Here is a 21,195-nt window from a genome sequence, read left to right as displayed (position 1 = left end):
AATTGGCGTCGTGCCAAGAATAAGGTCGATGGTAAACTCGACCTCTCGATCAGGTGGTATTCTTGTTAAGTCTTCTAAAAACACATCTGGAAAATCTCAAACAACTGGAATCTCTTCAAAAGTCGGCCCCTTGGTTTCAACATAGATTACATTAGCCGAAAACCCCCCAACACCCCTTTTTAAGCATTCGTCTAGCTGATTTCATAGGAGTAGACGGTGTGGTTTTAGCACTCACCAATTGGAACTCAACTTCACCTTGAGTCCTAAAAATAATCTCCTTCCTCGAACAATCGATGACTAGCATGGTATGCAGTCAACCAATCCATTCCTAAAATTACATCAAAGTCCTTCATATTTAATAGGAAAAGGTTTCCTAGTAGTTCATGATCATTAACTTTCACTACACAAGACTCCAACAACATAAGGGACTCCATAATGTCACGCAACAGGGTGGCAACAAACAACTCACTACCTAAACACTTCCCACAATATTTATCTTTAACGAAAAAGCATACAAAATAAAAGAATGAGTTGACCTAGAATAAAAAAAGAATATAAGCTGGTTGACTAGAAATGGTAAGTGTACCTGTCACTGCCTCAAGTGATGCCTTGGCATCATGCTCTATCAGTGCAAAAACTCTCCCCTATGCCTTAGGCCTCATACCTCCTTGAGTGCTTTGGTTGGACCCTTGAGGACAGTCCTTGATTACATGTGCTGGCTTTGTACACTTGAAACAGACTTTTTCAGCTAGTTTCTCGGGGCAATCATTGGGCATAATGCCCCGTCCTTACACATTTATAACACGTCACAGACTCCTAGTAGCACTCCCCAGAATAGGCCTTTCCGTACTTGGAGCAATTTCCCCCAAGTTTCTTGTTATTGCTAAAATCACGCCCCCCTTTGGCAGCTCCACCCTGATAGTTGTTTGGTTTGAATTTCTTCCTTTGTTCATTTGCCTAAGAACGGCTGTCTACCTTGCAACTCTTATCTACAATCAGGGCTCGCTTCAGAACATCACTGTAATTATTTGATTGGTGGCTAGTGACCACAATCTTTATCTCCAGTTTCAGTCCATCTTCAAATTACCTGGCTTTCTTCTCCTCTATGTTCACTAGTCGTGTTGCAAAACAAGCCAACTCCTCAAACTTTCTCTCATACTCGGCCAATGATCTCATCCTTTGTTCCGCTGTAGAAATTCCTTCTCTTTCTCCTGACGAACTGGTGTTGGGTAATACTTGTCATTAAATACTTTAACAAATTTATCCCAAGTCACTGGTTAAGTATCCCCCCTAAGTACACACCTCGTAGTCTCCCAACAGAAATCAGCATCACCCTGCAACATGAAGGTGGCACACTCCACCTTCATTGCACCATTAGTCTTCGTGAATCTAAAGATCTTATTCATCTCCCGCAGCCATGACTCAACAGATAAAGGATTAGTGGTTCCCTAAAACATAGGTGGTTGGAACTTCCTAAACTGCTCAATTACCTTTGCTACATCTTGTCTCCTCTAATAAACAACCATTTCCTGAATTAGATGTGGTAAAAGAATTTCCCGATGTGTTTCCATATGATTTGACGAGATTGCCCCCGGACCGAGAGAGAGTTTGTTATAAACTTACTCCTAGGGTCGGCACTTGTGCCAAAAGCCCTTTACCGCATGGCCCCCGCAGAACTAAAGGAATTACAAGTATAGCTTCAGGACCTTCTTAAGAAGGGATTCATTAGACCTAGTGTGTCTCCGTGGGGAGCACCGGTACTGTTCGTCAAGAAGGACAAGAGTATGAGATTATGTGTTGATTACCGAGAGCTTAACAAGCTAACAATCAAGAACCGGTATCCTTTGCCAAGGATTGATGATCTGTTTGATCAGCTGCAGGGTGTTAAAGTATTTTCCAAGATTGACAGATCGGACTACCACCAGCTCAGGATTAAGGATAGTGATGTCAGCAAGATAGCCTTCAGATCTCAGTATGGAGATTACGAGTTCTTGGTGATTTAATTTGGGTTGACCAATGCATTGGTTGCATTCATGGACTTAATGAACCGAGTATTCCAGGATGTCTTGAACAAGGTTGTGACCGTATTCATAGATGACATCTTGGTGTATTCCAAGAATGCAGAGGACCATATTGTTCACCTAAGACTGGTATTGCAACGCCTGAGAGAGAAACAACTCTACGCCAAATTCAGCAAGTGTGAGTTTTGGCTTTCACAGGTGGCATTCTTAGGCCACATTGTCTCAGATTAGGGTATAGAGGTTGACCTAGGAAAGGTGAAGGCAGTTTTAAAATGAGACACCCCCAAGAATGTGGTAGATATTTATAGTTTTCTAGGATTGGCCGGGTACTACAGGAGATTTATTGAGAACTTCTCCCGTATTTCTGCACCCATGACCCGACTCAAATGAAAGGGCGTGAAATTTGATTGGTCCGATGCTTGTGAGGAAAGCTTCAGCAAGCTAAGGCAAAAGTTGGTTATCAGCCCCAGTCTTGACTATTCCAACCGGTACAGGTGGTATGATTGTGTACAGTGATGCTTCGAAACTAGGATTTGATTGTGTGCTAATGCAGCATGGGAAAGTCATTTCCTATGCATCCCGCCAATTGAAGGAGTATGAAAAGAACTACCCAACCCATAATTTAGAGTTGGCAGCTGTGATATTTGCCTTAAAGATTTGACGGTCACTACTTGTATGGTCAGAAGAGAGATATACAGTGATCACAAGAGCCTCAAGTATTTCTTCACCTAAAAGGAGCTCAATATGAGACAGAGGCATTGGTTAGAATTGATGAAGGATTATGATTGTATTATCCACTACCACCCAGGGAAAGCTAATGTATTAGCCGATGCACTTAGTTGGAAATCTCAGGCACTGACTCTTACATCACTGACCACTAATGAGCATCTCATCGAGGAGGCCAGGAAACTAGATTTGAAGCTACTAGTGGAAGGTGTCACCTTATCATTATCAGCCTAGCCTAGTGGATAGAATTACTGCAGCTCAGGTTACTGATTCAGAGTTGCAGAAACTGATTACAAACTGCAAAGAAGGGAAATAGAAGGACCCGGATTTCTCCTTGACCGAAGGGGGAATTCTTAAGTTCAAAGGAAGGTTCTGCGTCCCTAGCGATTGTGACTTAAGAGACTATCTTGAGAGAGGAACACAGTTCTCCATACTCCATCCACCCCGGTAGCACCAAAATGTACAAGGACCTAAAGGCTGCCTACTGATGGAAGGGAATGAAGAATGATGTATCCACACATGTGTCAAGGTGCCTCACTTTCCAGCAAGTCAAGGTAGAGAAACAGAGACCTCATGGCTTACTATAGTCACTACCTATTCCGGAGTAGAAATGGGAGAATATCACTATGGACTGTCACAGGATTACCCCGCACTAACAAGGGTATGGATACCATTTGGGTAGTTGTTGACTACTTGACTAAAGCAGCTCACTTCATCCCAATTAAAGCAACCTTCTCCATGGACAAGTTGGCCAAGTTATATATCGACAACATCATCCGGCTGCATGGTGTACCAGTTAGCATCATCTCTGATTGAGATCCCAGATTTACTTCTTAATTCTGGATATGTGTGCAGAAGGTTATGGGTACACAACTGAATTTTAGCATGGCATTTCACCCACAGACCGATGGGCAGTCAGAGAGGACTATCCAGACCTTGGAGGACCTATTTCGAGCATGTGCCTTAGACATGAGTTACAGTTGGGATGAGCATATCTCTCTTATTTAGTTCTCCTACAACAGTTACTAGGCCACCATCGGTATGTCTCTGTTCGAAGCACAATATGGTAGGAAGTGCCGAACTACTCTCTATTGGGATGAAGTTGGTGAACGACACTTCTTAGGTCCAGACTTGATACAAGCCACTAGTGAGAAAGTGGGTGTGGTTAGAAAGAATCAAGGCATCTTAGTCTAGACAAAAGAGTTTTGCTGATGTCAGGAGGAAACATCTGGAATTCGATGTAGGAGATAAGATCTTCCAACGGATCTCCCTAGTGAAAGGAGTGTTGCGGTTCAGTAAGAAGGGAAATTTGAGTCCTAGATATATGGGACCCATGACATACTGGAGAGGATAAGATTGGTGGCATACAAGATAACTCTACCTCCAGAGTTAGAGGGCACCACCTATAATGTCTTCCACATATCAATGCTGAGGAAGTACATACCTAACCCGACTCATGTTCTGACATATGTACCCCATGAGTTGGATGAGGATTATGCCTAAATAGAGTTTTCAGAGAAGATTGTTTGACCAGAAGGACCACATCCTCCGCAATCGTACTGTTTCATTCGTCAAGGTGAAGTGGATGAACCACCCGGAGCAAGAATCCTTTTGGGAGTGAGAAGATGAAATGAAGAAGCAATACCTTGAATTGTTTAACTTATAGGTATATTCCGTTTTGAGAATGAAATTCTTGTAAGGTGGGGGATGTTACACCCATACCCTAACCCAGTCTAATTTGAACTTTTGTGGTAGATCTCGGACCGGAGATACAGAGTATCAACGGGTTTTGGCTCGCTGAAACTCATTGCAAGAAGGGAAGGGATGACCCCACTTGCTTGTGCATTTCATGACAGTCCAACTGGAGAGGATTTAAGTCTTTCGATCCCAAGTGATAAGTGACCCGACACCTCCCTACCGAGTCCCGGCACATACCTAAATTGTCTGAAGAACATGGCCATAACCTAGGGCAACCCCTTAGGGAATGACCAAGTGGGGATAACAGGCAATCAAGGCACAACACTGCCTTGACCACCGGATACAAGGCCATTGGAAACACCTGGGCTGAATCCGGTGACCCTGAATCCAGTGCCCATTAAGCTCTCGAATGGGTTCCAATGCCCATGGGTCCCACCACCCACATCGTGGTCAGTCTCGTATGACCCCATGCACTCTCCTACACCCTTCCTTATGACTTGTATTCCCTATGAGTCTAAGGAGGTGGGCCCACGTGTCCCGAATGGCGGGTTAACCCACTTGGACCGGATAAGGACCAACTAAACAGGCCCTAAGGATTTCACTTACTATAAATAGAAGTGAGTCATTTCTCACTTCTCACTTGTCCAAAAACATGGACGGGAGAGAAGAGAAGAGAGAAAGGAAAAGAAGGAAGGAGAAGAGGAAGGAGGAGAAGGGAGGAGCTTGACCTAGCTCCCGACTTTGCATCCTGCTGTCGGAATCTTACGGGAGGTAGGTGCTACTTCCTCTACCACTCTCTTTTCTTCATTTGAGCTAGTGTCCTTGAGTAAGGGAGTGAATCACCAGATTGAAGGGGTAAGCCTCGACCTCGGCACCTCTTGGAGTTCAATTGAGTGTGCATTTCACTCTCCCATGTGATTCCCAAGCTCAAACCAAGCCGGGTGAGCTCCGGCAACTCTTATGACCAAATGAGTAGTTCAACCGTTCAGTTACCGTATCTCCCAAAGCTTAAAGTGGAGGTGGGAAGACCCCCTGCAAACTCTATGGAAAAAAACCTGAAAATCGTGCTCGAGTCAAAAAACCCCAACTCCCACAGCTCATTTATGGGAATCTATCAGAAACAGCCACTGGAAACAACCTGGGTTGGATCCGGTGGCATATTTCCGATGAAGCCCAGGCTCTTATGAGTTCTCTGCCATGGCCACCGGAAACACCATTAATATTTTCGGTGGATTTTTCATATTTTCGGTGACCTGTCTAATGCTGTCAGAAATTGATAGTGTTTGTACCCTTTGGGTGTAACCCTTGTGGGGCCCCTCTAATGTTTCTGACAAGCATTAACACCTGATTACTCTTGTACCTAGGACAGAGACAAGCACGTACAACAAGTCTGATCGTTAGTTGATTCCTGTTGATACACTTAGAACCCGATCCAACCAAGTTACAACCAAAGTGAGGGATGGTTGACTTTTATTTTAGGATGAGTGATATATTTTAGAACTGCTCACATGTGTTAGAAAATTTAAATGATTGTTTAATTTTGATATGATTATGTTGATCTTATGGCATGTTATTTATGACGAATCATTATGTTTATGAAATGTGGAAATTGGATATGTGATTATGTTAGATGTGGATTGTGAGGCGGGATTCGACGTGGCCGAGGTGGTTCTGGTACTGTGATCGCCGTGTGGATGTTGCATTCATGCATTGTGTATGTGCATTAGATTTAGATATAGTCGTGGATTGCACTTTGTGGCCGATGGTGATTCCGGTATCGCGTAGTCCATACTCAACTGCTTGATGCTAGCTAGGCTTGGAAATAGATGCGATGTGCCCGACAGGTGATTCTGGTATCGTATTTCATACTAATTGTATCATTATGCAAGGCATATAATATATTGTGGTTAGGTGACATTTCCTATGCTACGTCCCCTTGCCAATAGGGGTAAGGTGTTGGATAACCCAGTGGTGGTATGTTCGATGAACCTTTCTGGAATGCCAAACCTGTGGTACGATGTGATAGCAATGCAGGAACAAAACCAACCTAAAACCCCCAAGGATATAATAGCAATGCAGGAACAAAACCAACCTAAAACCCAACCCGATAGGAGAGAGAGAAGGACTTACGATAGGGCTAGAGAGAGAGAGGTGCCGCCAGGTCTGTGGGGCTCCAATTGAGCTGCAAACTTGGTGGATTGTAGGGCCCAGGGATGGTACAAAAACCTCCAAAGTTGATAGTCTTCCGACTGCTGGTTGTGGAGTTATGTACTTTCTTGATTTTCAGACCTAAGAGAGAGAATCCAAAAGAATTCTTCTAGAACTGTAGTAGGGATGCTGGGGCAGCAACAAGAAGAGTATTGAGTGATCCTTGGGTGGTTGTGAACACCCTCTGAAAAGGCCAGACAGATTAGGGATCAATTGGGGAATGAAGAGGAGATCGATCTCTCTCCTAATTCCTCTATGGGTGCTAGTTGGTTCAAGATTTTGAAGTTCTGAATAGATCTGATTTTCTTAGGATTCTTCAATGTCAATAAGCAGTAGGGAACTAACAATAAACAGTAACAGTAGGTAATAACATCAGCAGAAAATAAGAGAAAAGGAAAGAACAAAACAAGACAAGTGGGGCTGGGATAGGCTCTCTCGGCTCGAGCATCTCACCCATAGCTATCCAGGTTGTTTAAAGAATTGACTGCAATTATTCATTATTCAAATATGAGAATTGAGAGTACATAAGCTCCTCTATATAAGAGGGCAGATTAGCAGTCATACCATAACTGGGAGTTAGACTCCAAGTCGGATTAGACCTTATATAATAGAAGTTGGACTCTAAACAGGACTAGACTAGAACTCCAGCATGGAGTAGGTAACTAACTAGTCATTCACTAATACAGAAACCTAAACTGACTAAAAACTGAAATAACAAAGGAAATAGACTCAAAACAGGACTCTAACTAAACTAATGAATTGAATCCCGTTTTGCTACTTTCTACCCATATTTTAGGCCCATTAAAGTGGCCCACTACAAAGAAAACCCACGGGATCAAAGGCCCAACATACAAAACCCAACCCAAAGCTTATTTGCAATAAAATAAGCCCATTAAGGGACTTATCTACATCACCACAGAGTAGGCCTATTTCAGCTTCATACCTGGCTTATTATACACAGGAAAATTAGGTTAATCTTGCCCTCTGTGTATATGCCACTGGTTAAGTATTCAGCCCAACTTCCCTCAATGCACTGCCACGACCTGGCACCCGAGGCAAGCAGCTGTGTTTGGACATGAGGTATCACATCCGAAGCTCACAGACCATATGTGCTGTCCGAACCATAACTTTCAACCCATATATCAATTAGGTCAACCTGATCTAAATTCTAGATGAAAGCTAACTTGATTTCCAACGAATCTCACTATTACTACTCTAGGACCCAATGAACACGTGAAGATACAAGGGAAATGAGTTACATCCTTGACATTAAATCTGTAATCTACGACTCATCTTTGCTTTAGACATTGCACCCCATAAACTTCCTAGACCAAGTGAGTGTGAGAATCCACTGAGGGTGTTGACAACAATGACCACTTCTCAATAACAACACCTTATCAACAGTTCCATTGTTTGTCAGTCAAAGTTACTTCACCTCATAGAGCGAGTGTTTGATGTTTCATAGATTTTTCGTATAGAGTATCACTTGGACATAAATGTAGAGGAACTTTTCCTTCTCAAGTTTGTCAAAGACCTAGGTTTCAGACTTAAGAGGAAGCCATGAAAAGTTTGTCAGAGAACAAATGTGATGAGGTTGACACCTGCATCAATAGATTTCACCCGCTGGTCGTCGAACTTTTTACTGTCAGGGACCTTCATAACCATGCAATATGTAGTATATAATTTCAGACGAGACCTTTTGTTTTTTTTTTTTTTTTTTTTTTTTTTGGGGAGGGGGGGGGGAATTAGTTGATGTTTTTTTGATCTTTCGTTGTTTGTCCTGCTGTCATGGAGTAGTGCTGTGTGTTCTGCTCCAGAGTAACCTTCATTGTAAAGTGATTAGGCTTACTGCAAAACTGTTCTCAACCAGTTTTGTTGTCTGAAACTATCATAGTATTTTGGATAGACCACTTGGGGAAGACGGTGAGTCTTATCTCTTAATCATGGTACGATATTTCGGTTGAAAATTTTCATGAAATATTTCAGTTTTCAAGAACCCTTGAAACAAATCAGGGGTTGACTCTAATAGGGATACCAGATTTCAGCTGAAATTTCAGCATTGTTTTGGCAAAATGATACAAAGCAATGTTATAAATTCAAGATTTTGATTGAATTTTGACCCATTTCATGAGTTTTGAAAGGAAGAGAGAAAAAAACCCCTGAAATCCCAGGTTTCATGCTTTTTGGCCAAATCACCTACACTTCTTGGTGGAACAAGGTGTTGGGGACTAATTCAATGCTTCTGATTTTCTGTATTTTTCCAGTTGTGTCGACTCAGCACTAACAATCATCTAGTGGTCTTGCTCCTTCCTGAAACTACATGGTGCTAGGATGGGTAGAGGGGTCCAATATATAACATGCAGTCATGTAACTTGTACTCAAAAAGTATTTATGTAATATGTGACATGTAACATGTATCATATTAGTACATCTACCTTGTAATGTTATTTATAATTATGAAATGCTTTTTTTTTATTTTATATTCATAATGCATATTTAGTTTTAATTGAATTTTTGATATTCTAATACTAAATTATGTGTAGAATAGGTTACATGAAAGCATACAACAGGTACGACATACAATAGCTAGCAACCTAGGATCCAAAGTAAATATTTTAATATGTCTAGAGATGCTTAATTAAAGTTTCTCGAAGTTTCATGCCAAAATATGACAGTTTGACCACCGAAACGGCCAATCAAATTTGCAACTGAAATATAATACAAATTCTGAACCTTGCTTTAAGCTGAGATGGTTGATTTGTTGGCTCCTACACTTTTGACATCCAATCTACATCGTCTTGTTTCATGCAGTGGTTATTTGGCACCAGAGTATGCGATGCGTGGTCAGTTAACCAAGAAGGCTGATGTATATAGCTTTGGGGTCCTCATGCTTGAAATAATAAGCGGTAGAAGCAGTACAAAGGTGACTTGGGGAGGGACCCAGAAGCTTCTTCTGGAATGGGTGGGTCAATTTCCCTTGGTAAAATTTGGCAATCTTCTCAGAAGTAACATCAAAAAGTCTTGAGCTGTTTCTCTCATTATTTTTTGGACCAATTCATTTTTTGAGTTAAATTTTTTGTTTTAGGGATTCTGGTTTTTCATTTGAAATTATTGGTGACTGTCCAATTTCCAACCTCTGTTTTCAACAAACGGCTGATATACTTCCATTCAAAATTATCCATGTACTATCCTTTCATGTATATATTTACTAAACCATTGGTTGGATTTCACAGACTACTACAACTTATTTACCTGCTTAGGGTATTCCTCCTTTCAGTTTTCTTCCCCTTCAGCCCTCTTTTGGACTGAGCTATTGAGTTCTGTTTCTGTCCTCCCTCATTTCAATAATTCAATGTCAGTTTAAAATATCAATGACAAATGAAACAATTATTCGCTCAGCCTACGTTGCCGACATTGAAAGGCATTTCTCTTCCTACCAGCCTCCCGTTTGATGGGCTCCATTGTGAACTGTTCAGTTGGAATTTGAAGTCTGTTTTCTGTGATGGAAAAACAAACACTCTCATGCCTTGTTCATGTTCTAAATGATTCATCCCAACTGTTTCGTTCTTTTGTCCTTGCCTATCTTGTATCTCCTCTAATCTTTAATTTTATGCATCGACAGACCTGGCAACTCTATGAAGAAGGAAAATTATTAGAGCTGCTTGACCAAGAGCTAGGAGAGTTCTCGGAGGAAGAAGTCCTTAGGTACATTAAGGTAGCTCTCTTTTGCACCCAAGAAGCAGCTGGCCGAAGGCCTACAATGACACAAGTTGTTGACATGCTCTCTAGACACATCTGGCTCAACGAGAAGGAACTGACTCCCCCAGGTATATTTCAAGAATTAGGAGGGCTCAGTGGAACACTGCCTTCATTGAATAAAGCATCTATCGACTCTACCACCCAGCTGCAAAGTTCTGTTTTCACCATCACTGAGATGACACCTAGATGATCGAATTATCCAGGTGCAAAATAATTTTTTAGACCATAATTGTTTCTGTAAATTTTTTTTTTTTCTTTTCGGGTGGCGGTTTTGGGGGTGGGGGAGCCTGCGAAGGAATAGATCTTACATCTTATGTAGGTGCTGGGAAAGTTAATTGAAGCTGTTTGGGGATGCAGTAAATTGATACCGGCTTGCAAATAGTTTTCATTGTTGTTGGTTTATTTCTTTTTGGGGGTGGAGGAATGTGTTTTATATGAAGCTGAATGTTAATTTGTACATCAACAACCCAGCCTTATCCCAACTATATGAAGCTTATTGTTATTTATAGGGAAAAAGAAACGTAAAAGGTAGTGTGGCTCCTGTGCCCAAACTTAGTGGGGGGCACCGTGCCACCCCTCATGAAATGCAGAAATCCCTCCCGTGTTTCAATTAGCTCCCGCGCTGGTGTAAAGACCACGCTGCCTTTTAAGGAACCCTCTACCTATTTTATTTTACCAAAAAATAATGAAAGAAAATCACAATGGAATGCTCCCCAATAATAAAAAGGGAATACCCAACTCTCTTTCTACCACCCCCCTCCCCTTTCCCCTTTTTAATCCTGATTTTTTTGCTTTGCACCCAAAACAATATCTGGGAAGCCGGTCGGTCATCTCTAAGGACGGAATCATCCATGTGTCAAGTTCCAGCTTCAATTCCATCTTTTGGTCCACCAAGCTAGGATATCTAAACTTGTATTCTTTTAACAGAATCTAATTTGCTTTATAATTGTTTCTATACTTTAAAAAGAAATGTTTATAATCATTATCCCATATGATTGTATAAATTACTTAATTTTTTTAATCATATTTAGTAATGATATATTTTAAATGTAAATTTTTTTTTTCAAATTATAGCAAAGGGTTTTGGATGTAAAGAAGAGTAAAATTTTATAACCAAATGTGGAATGATTTGAAATTAATGTTAAAAGTCACATGGTTAATTTCTTTTTTAAGTATGAAAATTTAATTTCCCTTCCCTTTAATTCCCCGTACACCTAAACATAGCCGACATATTTGGGCCTCATAGGCAGTAGGAAATTTCACAAATACATGCCTTACTGAATTTGAACTTTTTAACGAGGAGCTGCAACAAAAATGCACTTTCCTGGAGTAACTGAGCAAGACTGAAATTTTATTGCTTCATGTGGCATTGAAGCCTCGAATCTCCCAAGGATTTCGGGTGCAGGTGTGATAGAAACTTTTCCCAAATTATAAATATATTCGTGTTTAGACCAACTAAAACTTGTACGTATGATGCCCAACTCCTTTCCAATCCTGTAACCTGGTTTTGACGCTCTCTTAGACTGTATTAGATATGTCAATTTATGAGACCTACAGCCTAACCTAAGCTTTGTTTTATTAGAAGACTTCTTTTTTTTTTTTTTTTTTTTTTTTGAAGGGGAGGTTTGATAGTAGTCTCTGTTCTTGGACCTACCGAGCCACTCTCCTAATCAGTAACAAATCTGGCCTAGTCTTCTGGGTTGGATGGTAGTCTCACACATCACTGATTGACATTGTCAATGTTCATGAATATATAGAGGCTGAGAGGAGGGCGATCACAGCTCTGAAAGTTTTGTTAATTAATTGTTTGGTGAAGATTAAAATTTGTACATGAAAACAATTGTATGTTAGCTTAGTTGGTGATACCCCTGGCTAGCAGTTGGTAGGGGTAGGAGGCTTGGGATTGATCTCTTGCTTCACTTGGGGTGCTGGGTGAGCGTTATGTTGTGGGGGGGCCGCATATATATTGCTCTTGTATTTAAAATTTTAAAATTCATCAAATTTAAAAAAAAATAAAATTGTAAATAATTTGGGAACTTAAGAATGTGACCCAGAATACACAATCTTTATAATAACTTCAATGAAAAATTGAATAAAATAGACCAATTTTTTTGGCCCTAGATAGGCAAATTGGTAAATTGTGTTTAGTGGAGATGAGAATGTTAAGATGGATCTGTGGGAAAGCTAGGAAGGATAAGGTAAGGAATGAAAGCATTAGAGCGGACTTGGGAGCTGCCCCAATCCATGATAAGCTTCGGGAACGTCATTTTATAACATCCTAAATTCAGAACTCACTCAATCTTGAAGGTGGTGGTAATGAATTACAACCAAAAGTTAAAAGATAATGATGAGAATGGGTGGATGAATGAAAGTGATGGACAGGTAAGGGAATTGATTTATTTTAGGTGTTGGGAAGGCCCCACACATGATAGGATATCATGGTGTGAAGGCAGGATAGCAGGGAAGCCAGCAAGGGCTAATCGATGGGATAGGCCCCTGCCAACCGGCCAACTGGCCGAATGCCCAGATTTGGCATTTTTCCTTTGTGGGCCCCACTACTTTGCAAGGTTACTCCACCCATTTCTACCATTGATTAGGGAATTATTAAGAGCCCTAATGCAATTGGAATTATGTCAAACCCTAATTTCTATATTAAGTTATTTAAGTTTAAATGCTGAGGAAAATGTGTTTTTACAAAATGTAATTGCCAAACAGACCCTAGTTTAGCTTATAAATAGGGGGGGGGGGGGGAGTCTGCTATTCTCTCCTCTTAGCTGCTGTGAAATAGAATGAAAACAGAGAAGGGAGAAGAAGAAAAGAAAAGAGAAGAAGGGAAGGAAGAAAGAAAAGGAAAGAGAAGGAAGGAGAAAGAGAGTGCAGCAGCCCTCTTGCTGCTGTTTACTCATGCTGTTCCTACTATTGTATGGCTGCTGCTATTACTGTTCATGCACCTCCTTAAGCTGCCAATAGTTGGAAGAAGTTTCCAAGGTGCTGCCACAACTGGAATAGATGCCTAGAGCTGGACAGGTGCATGTAAACTTGCCTACACCTCCTAGGAACTTCAGGAAGGTAAAACCCTTAATCCATCTTTGTGATTTGAGCTAGAATAGGAATCGTCCATGGTTAGGGTTATTATATAAATGAAATTGGGTGAGGGAATTTGCTCATGGGAACTCAGTACACCCTCCCACAGCAAAAGGCCCAATCCCTGAACCCAAATGGAACCCAAAGTGACGGAGGGTTTGTCCCATAAACCCTAAACCATAGGGCTTTTCCAAATTGAGTAAAATTAAATGAAATTGAAGGTGGGATAGACTCTTACCTGACCGAAATTTTTACCCAGAGACAGGCAGAAGGTTTTGCTGACCCTTTCAGGGAGCAAATTGGGTAAATTGAGACCTAATTGAACCAAGACAGTGCTCCGAGACCCAAATTGATTTGGGGAATTTGTTTCTAAGGTAATGAAGTGGATGCAATGAAATTCAGGTGTTGGAACCACCTGGCACAATTCTGCCAAGAGAGGCAGGGCTGTTAGGCTGATAACAACCAATTTTACTAGGGGAACCGGCTAGCCGATTGGTCCCTGACAGAATAGGGTGGGTAAGGAGCTTTGAAGGCTGTAACCCTATAGCTTGTACAGGTATAACCTTACTTGTTCAGTAATGGTTAAGCCATGTGAAGGCATGCTCTATGACCTAAAAAGGGGAAAGAAAATGCTATAGAAGGTGTTGGGTAGTGAAATATCAGTATTTCCCCTACCTATGCTTGGGACCTTATCCAAGCACGTTTATGAGCTAAGAGCAGTGCAGACATATCCAGTAGGGCAATTATGAGTTAAACACTTGTGAATCCAATCTAGTAGACCAAGAATGGGCTTAATGACTATGTAGGTTGACTAGATAACCTACCCAGACCTCAGGAGCTGGACTAGATACCAGTCCGGTCAACTGGAGTGAAATACTGACTTGGGGCCAGTGTGCTTCTTATCGGCAGAGTAAAGAATCTAGAATATAGATCCAAATGAGATTTGAAAAGTAAGATTTATAAAAGGTTAATAACAATGGAATTTAACTCAAATGTAAAATGGTTACTTAGGAACCTGCAATATACCCGGTGAAGATACTCATGATCAGGAATTTAGCGAAAGAACATTGGATTCGGGAAATCAGGTGAGTGGGTGTTTGGTTTGTTTTTACGGAGTATTTCTTATATGTTTTCATTTTGTCTGCACATGTGGAAATGTGATGAAACTTGTTATTCATTTATTTTGTATAAAAATGTATAAATTTTCACATGATGCATGTTTTACCGATTTGGATGTGATCGAGGTTTTTGTGGATGAGTAGTGTGATTTCTATGTGGGAATGGATATAATATTGACGGTCTGTGGCATGGTGTGGCTGAGGTTTTGTCAGGTGTCATGGGCTTAGAGGTCAGTCTTACAACTAGGACCATAGAGGTATGTATGTGGCAATAGATGTAATATTGCTAGTCTATGGCACGGTGTGGCCAAGGTTTTGTTTGGTACCGTGGGCTCAGAGATCAGTCTTACATCTATGGCCTCAGATGGTTGTGATGGATGCTATGATTGAGTTGGATGCTTGTAGATGCATATGGTTAGGATCACATCCCAGTGCTATAACCCTTTGCTAATAGGGGATAAGGTATTGGCTAATTCCACTCGGTGGTAGGTCGCAGAGGACTACTACACCCGGATACGATGTACTGTATCCTGCGAGGGCACAACATGGTACAACGTACTGTATGCATAACAGTCAAACCATGGGGGACTGAGGCTCTGACCAGGACTGGGTAACTCCTGCTTGCAATGAGTTTGTATTCCTGTGGCCCAACGTACATGGTAGGGAATGCCACCTACATTGCTTATAGCACTTATACCCATAGATACTGAGCCTTAGTAATTAGAATGGAAAATAGACTAATAAATGAATCATGTGGATCTTGCATATGGAACATGTGGTATGATATTGTGAGCTTGTGATGGCATTCATGATGTGTATGTGTGTTCTTGTGTGCTCACCCCTCACTGAGTTGTTTAGCTCACCTCCATTGGTATCGTCTTTTTAGATATTGGAACTACAGCTTTGGGCACGACAGAGACAGTTCGGATATCCAGGTGTAGTTATTGGACACATGCTGGTCAGATGATTAAGGTAATGTGTACATAACGCATTATTGCAGAATGTGTTGTAAGGTTTTAAATATTTATATGAATGGGATTTATGGGTTTGTAATCATATTATTCGATACCATAGTAGTTTGGTCACCACACTTATTTATGTTTTACGGATCTTATATGCATACTCTGATTTATTAGATGACTTGTGAAATGGGTTTGGTTATCATACTGCATCTGTGATCCTGGGTATTGTCAGGCTGACTGTGTTGAAAATCCAATGCCGCATACCTTAGCCATATTTGGGGCAAGGTGTGACACATTTCAGATGGAAGGTATAATCATGTTCAACAGAGGTCATCAAATGCACAAGGAGGAATGCTCTGATCCAAATAGAAGGATGTAAAAGAGCTAGGGATATGCCAAAAAGTGACCAAAGGAGAATTGGTGAGGAAAGACATGCACAAATTAGGTCTTGCTCCAAGTATGCCATCGATTAGAGCATATTGATGGGTCAAGATCTGGGTAACAGACCCCACTTGTTGAGTTCTACTTCGTTAGAATTTTTATGATCTATTTACTTTCACTTTTACTTATCCTTTTTCTTGCCCCTTGCTTTGATTCACGTAGTTGATCCCATTAAGTTGGGATAAGGCTTTGATGTTGTTACTATTGTATAACAAACATTTGTATAACACGAGTTGAATTTTACATTAGTTTCTTTTTCTTTTAACCAATTTTTTTACTTTCTCAAATTTGCAAGAGAGAGAATAATTAAAGAGGCTTAAAAAGTTTGAAACTGAAATTTAACTTTTTCTTTTTTTGAGAGGTAGGACTCATGGCTTCTTAATTGTGAGGAAACGTCTTTTCCAGCTGAACCACCCCTTGGGTTTACCCTTATCGCATCCGCAACATAAAAAGTGCCTTGCAATCCCAAGCTCCAGATATAGTTCACCATCTTATTTGCGTAACGACTCACAAGGAGAGAGAGTCCACTAATCGACAAGGCAATGTTAAGTTATTTAACACTTCTGTCTCTATTGTTTTGTCATTTGGTTGCTGGGGGTGGGGGAGATTTGGTGGAAGAGGATGGAGATTGGTAAAATGGAATAAAAAATGAGCTTGAGATTAAGATTAAGTGGGTTAGACTTTTTTTTCCCCCTGAAATGGATAGACTTGTTTTCAGTTCAAAGCCTTGAGTGTGGATCAAGTCCTCGTACGAGAACCATTCTTGTGCAGTGTTTGATTTACACATGGACTCCATTCAAAAGAAAAACCAATTAAAAGAAGAGAGATTAAATGGAATCCATGAGTAAATCAAATACCGTACGAGAATCATTCTCTTATAAAGACTTGATCTACACTCCAAAGCCTTTGTATACAACTTTTATCTTTTGGAACTTTGCCTTTGTATACAACCTTTATCTTTTGGAACTTTTTTTCTTAGACGCCCACAGAAGGAACCTCTCATACACATAAAATGCGGCTATCTGACCATTGGATAGAGAGATCGTGATTTAAATTTTCCATGTTCCAGAAATATCCTAATTCACTTAAGTACAAAATCATCTCCAAGGATATACATTTATGTGTATAGTACTTTGACCACTACCACTTATATGCATATCTCAAAGCCTAGATTTCAAAGTTCTATTTTTTTGGTAGAAAGAAGATCTATTCATGAATACAGATTACACTCCTGCCATTTGCAACTGGATCAGATATGCAAGGATTGGAATTTGGCCAAACAATCCTATCCATAATAGATTGGGCCCTCCTTGCAAGGGTATTTGCTAGCACATTAGCAGCCCTTGGAATATATTGGAACTTACAAAAATCAAAGTAAGTAGAGAGGTGTCTAATATCTTCAATAACCTCAGGTACTGATATGGCCGACTCTTTAGATGTGTCTTGCAAATATGATATCACCTCTTGGTTATCACTCTCCACTAGAAGACGATCTACTCCCTCAGAAAGAGCTTCCAAGAGACCTTCCATGATCGCCAAAACCTCCCCTACCTTTACATTGCAAAAAGAGGTGGGGTTTGAGTCATTTGACACTACTATAAGGGGATGTTCATGGTGATTTCAAAACACAAAACCCACCCCTCCCTTCTTCCTTTCTTGGTGATATGATGTGTCACGGTTTAACTTAAATAAGCCAATTGGCGGGGCCTGCCATGCTAGATTCAATGTTGTCACTGAAGTAGCAATAGAGCCTTTTATAAGTCGTCCAACAGAGAGATATTCTTCTCAAGCTCTTTGGGCAGCCACTATCACATCTGTAGGGGTCCAGTCCTTCCTTGCAAAAACATTTTTATTTCGAGCACACGATAAGAACCAAGAGATAAAAGAGCAGAGTTTTGATCTCCTTAGATCGTTTCTTCCCTAATGTTGCAAAGGAGGACCAATTCTCAATCTACTTTTGAAATTTAACGTCACTAACCTGTGAAACCAAAAGAGAAAGACTGCAACCAAATACAGCTCTTGCAAACAGACACACTAGTCTTGTCCCTAATGTTGCGAAGCTCTATTTTATCATATGCAATTCTCTAATAGGGCTGAAACTTAAAATATGAGTATCGGACCTAGGGGACTACATCTCTTTAAAATTTGGGCCCATCTCTGAAGGCTTGAAATGTCTCTCTATCACTCTCATGAGAGTAGAGAAGAAGATTTTTCCTTAAATAGAATTTAGTACAAAAGTAATACAATGTTATACTAAAAGGAAATAATCAATGCAATCAATGTAAAGTATTTACTTGTTACTTATGGAAGGTTGGTGGTGGGAGATCAATATGTTCAATGTGATCATCCTTATCAATCTCTTGATTATCCTCCCCTTATTTGTTATGATTGTTATCCTCAATACACTTTCTTTATGCGACATGATCATGATCTTCAATGTCTTGGTCATTCTTTCCTTGTGTGTTATGATCATTATCTTCGGCCTTCTTTGGTATCATTCTTATTTTTTATTGTTTCTCCTAAAAAGTTTTTTGGTTGCGTTTGGTACCATTTGTGGATTGTTTCTGTTTAATCCTAACCCATTTATGTGTCAAACCAAGCCTCCAATAGGCTAAGGTATGTAGCACTGGATTCTCAAACACAATTAGTCTACCTCTACCAATATCACAGATGTAGTAACTTAACTCACAAATGCCACAAAGATCATAACTACATATTATAGTAAGCTAATAAAATCATCATACATTTACCCATACACTAAAATGATAAATTATAAGTATTCAAGACCCATTTAATAACAACACATAGGTATAATTATTACATCTTACATAACTTATAAATATTTACATCAAAAGAAAAAGTGAAGTGACGTCCATCAGCATCCATGTGCCTCACAGACACAAGCCTCACAATCGCCATTGAAATCCAATCTTGCCTTAGCACTAGTTCCACCATTTAAAAAGAAGAATCCATATGGGATGAGCTTCAAAAACCCAATGAGGGTTGTGTAGGCAAACACACGCAGTACAAATGATGCAATGCATGCTCCATACAATTATATGATGCATGTGAATCCATTTGGCTACACTACTTTTCTATTTTCATTACTAAGTCTATAATCTTGGTATTAGTGGTATCCCCTCCCCAGCACGTCGGGCTTCAGAGATATAAGATAGTTGCAAGCCGGAAGTCTACAGGTCCAGGAACCCTACACATCGGTCACCCTGCAAACCACCAAAGGTAACCCCTATAGCCCATGGTCCTAGAATCCTACACATCGATCACCCATAGTGTGTCCACCTCTGAGTACAGTCTGTCGTACTGTGGACATGGTATTCTTGTCAAATATACCATCCTTTTGGGATTATCCAGTACCTAACCCCTACTAGCAAGGTGTGTAACACTTGAATTTTGATATCCTAACCATATGTATTCTAAATGATGTAGGTACTATCACTATACATCATTCACAAAATCCACATACACCGGGCACACAGTGCTGGAATCCCCCTTTGGCCTCACCGTGTCCCATCTTGGGAATTTACCTCCACAAATCCACATACTATATCCACATTTCACAATATATCCACAATATATGCTTGAAGGATGGAAGGCAAGGTTTCTCTCATATGCTGGAAGACTGCAGTTGATTTCCTCAGTTCTACAAGGATGCTATATATACTGGTTAGGTATTTTTGCATTACCAAGTAGTCTTATAGCAAAGGTGGAGTCAATTTTTTTTTGAATTTTTTATGGTCTGGTCCCTCTTTGGAAAAGAAGACACTTTAATTTCCTGGGATGCTGTATGTAAACCTAAGGAGGAGGGGGGTTTAGGGCTGAAAATAGTGAAAGACATGAATGTTGCTGGAATTATGAAGCATAGATGGTGGATTGCTTCTCATAGGAAGAGCATATGGGTGGACTGGATTTACAAAAGGTACTTAAAGAAGGACACAATTTGGATTGTAAAGGCTGCTAGTGAGGCTTCTTGGGTATGGAGGTAGATTTTGAAATATAGGGACAAGGTGGAAGGTGTTATTATGCATATGGTAGGCAATGGAAGAGCCACTGGGGTATGGCTAGATTCTTGGCATCCTAAGGGTATCCTTATTAAGAAATTTGGGGAAAGAATAAGATATGATTCTGGTTTGTCTCATCTTGCTACAGTTGATGAAATCTTAAGGAATGGGGAATGGTTGCCTACTCCAGCTACAACTCTTGATCTTATTGAAGCTTGGGGATGTCTTCAAACTATCCCTAGACTTCACTATGGTGACGAGGACTTGGTGGTTTGGAAAGGAGATCCTACAGGTGTGTTTACAACTAAATCAGCATGGGAGATAGTAAGGAGGAAGGAGAGAAAGTTGGACTGGAAGAAATCAGTATGTTTGAAGGCAACATACCTCGACATTCATTCACAACCTGGTGATGTTTAGTTGAGGCTCTACCAACAAAAGATTAGCTCATCAAGAGGAGGATGAACATTAGTCCCCAATGCATTTTCTATTGGGTAGGTATGGAAAGTAGGAACCATTTATTTTTTGAATGTCAGTATACTAATGCTATATGGGAGAAGGTTGCCCTACTATGCATTCAAAATGGGAAGAAATTTGATAGTGTCATGGAAATTGCATTGTGGGTAAAAAATGAATTTCATGATAATGATCCTCTCAAAGCATAGTTTTTAAGGCGCTGGTGCGACAGAGGCGTTTGACGGTCTGTCGGAGCGCCTTAGCAATAAGACGAGCATAAAGCGTCGCCTTAGCAATAAGGCGAGCATAAAGTGTCGCCTTATTGACTAAAGTGTTCTTGTGTACTTTTTTTTTATAAAACCAATCTATTTGACTCAAATACTAGTTGAATCCTATTACTCATATGCTAAATAAATATTAAATGTTTATATTCATACCAATGTAAGATATTCATCAAAAAAACAAATCAATAAAGTGAATAAACTAAGTTCATCATCAATTCATTATGAATCATCAATCATCAATCATCAATCATCAATATTCAATCATCAATCATCATAACATATTAACATATAATATAAATACATAATTATGAAATAAAATTATAAATATAAAGAAAAGAAGACATAAAATATACAAGTATTTATTATACTTACCTCTATGATGCCATAATGAGTGCCTAAGCCCTAAGGTCATCCACTATATT

At 40.1% G+C, this 21,195-nt stretch overlaps 2 protein-coding genes and 1 long non-coding RNA gene across 12 annotated transcripts in view; all 3 read left to right on the top strand.

The window, feature by feature from the left end:
- LOC122091716 (cold-responsive protein kinase 1-like) overlaps positions 1–10,814 on the top strand; it is a 45,030-nt gene extending 34,216 nt beyond the window's left edge. For all 7 annotated transcript variants that reach the window (XM_042661814.1, XM_042661810.1, XM_042661816.1 and 4 more), the window contains 2 exons: positions 9,465–9,615; positions 10,276–10,814. In XM_042661814.1, coding sequence (XP_042517748.1) covers positions 9,465–9,615; positions 10,276–10,602 — 478 coding nt within the window. In that variant the 3' untranslated portion in view covers positions 10,603–10,814. The remainder of the gene's footprint in view (positions 1–9,464; positions 9,616–10,275) is intronic.
- Positions 10,815–13,197: 2,383 nt separating this feature from the next.
- On the top strand, positions 13,198–16,244 carry LOC122090542. 4 transcript variants are annotated; one of them, XR_006143669.1, is made up of 4 exons: positions 13,198–13,481; positions 14,508–14,581; positions 15,501–15,586; positions 15,846–16,244. It is a non-coding gene; the product is annotated as an uncharacterized LOC122090542 (long non-coding RNA). The 4 variants fall into 4 exon arrangements; XR_006143671.1 differs by having other exon boundaries at positions 15,809–16,244; XR_006143670.1 differs by having other exon boundaries at positions 15,751–16,244.
- A 3,627-nt stretch (positions 16,245–19,871) lies between these two features.
- Positions 19,872–20,453, top strand: LOC122092205. The gene is made up of 2 exons (XM_042662547.1): positions 19,872–19,954; positions 20,036–20,453. The coding sequence occupies exons 1-2, from the start codon at positions 19,872–19,874 to the stop codon at positions 20,451–20,453; spliced, it is 501 nt and encodes a 166-aa protein (XP_042518481.1).
- Positions 20,454–21,195: the final 742 nt, after the last annotated feature.

The sequence above is a fragment of the Macadamia integrifolia genome, chromosome 10 (assembly GCF_013358625.1).
Source record: "Macadamia integrifolia cultivar HAES 741 chromosome 10, SCU_Mint_v3, whole genome shotgun sequence".
NCBI lineage: Eukaryota > Viridiplantae > Streptophyta > Magnoliopsida > Proteales > Proteaceae > Macadamia > Macadamia integrifolia.
Note: the sequence above shows the minus strand (reverse complement) of the source record. Positions and strands in the feature narration are given on the sequence as shown.

Bases quoted from the DNA above. Each gene is read 5' to 3' on its own strand.
- LOC122092205 (XM_042662547.1), top strand. From the start codon at position 19,872: ATGAATGTTGCTGGAATTATGAAGCATAGATGGTGGATTGCTTCTCAT. The intron at 19,955-20,035 runs GTACTTAAAGAA...TTTGAAATATAG, and splicing joins GTGGACTGGATTTACAAAAG to GGACAAGGTGGAAGGTGTTA.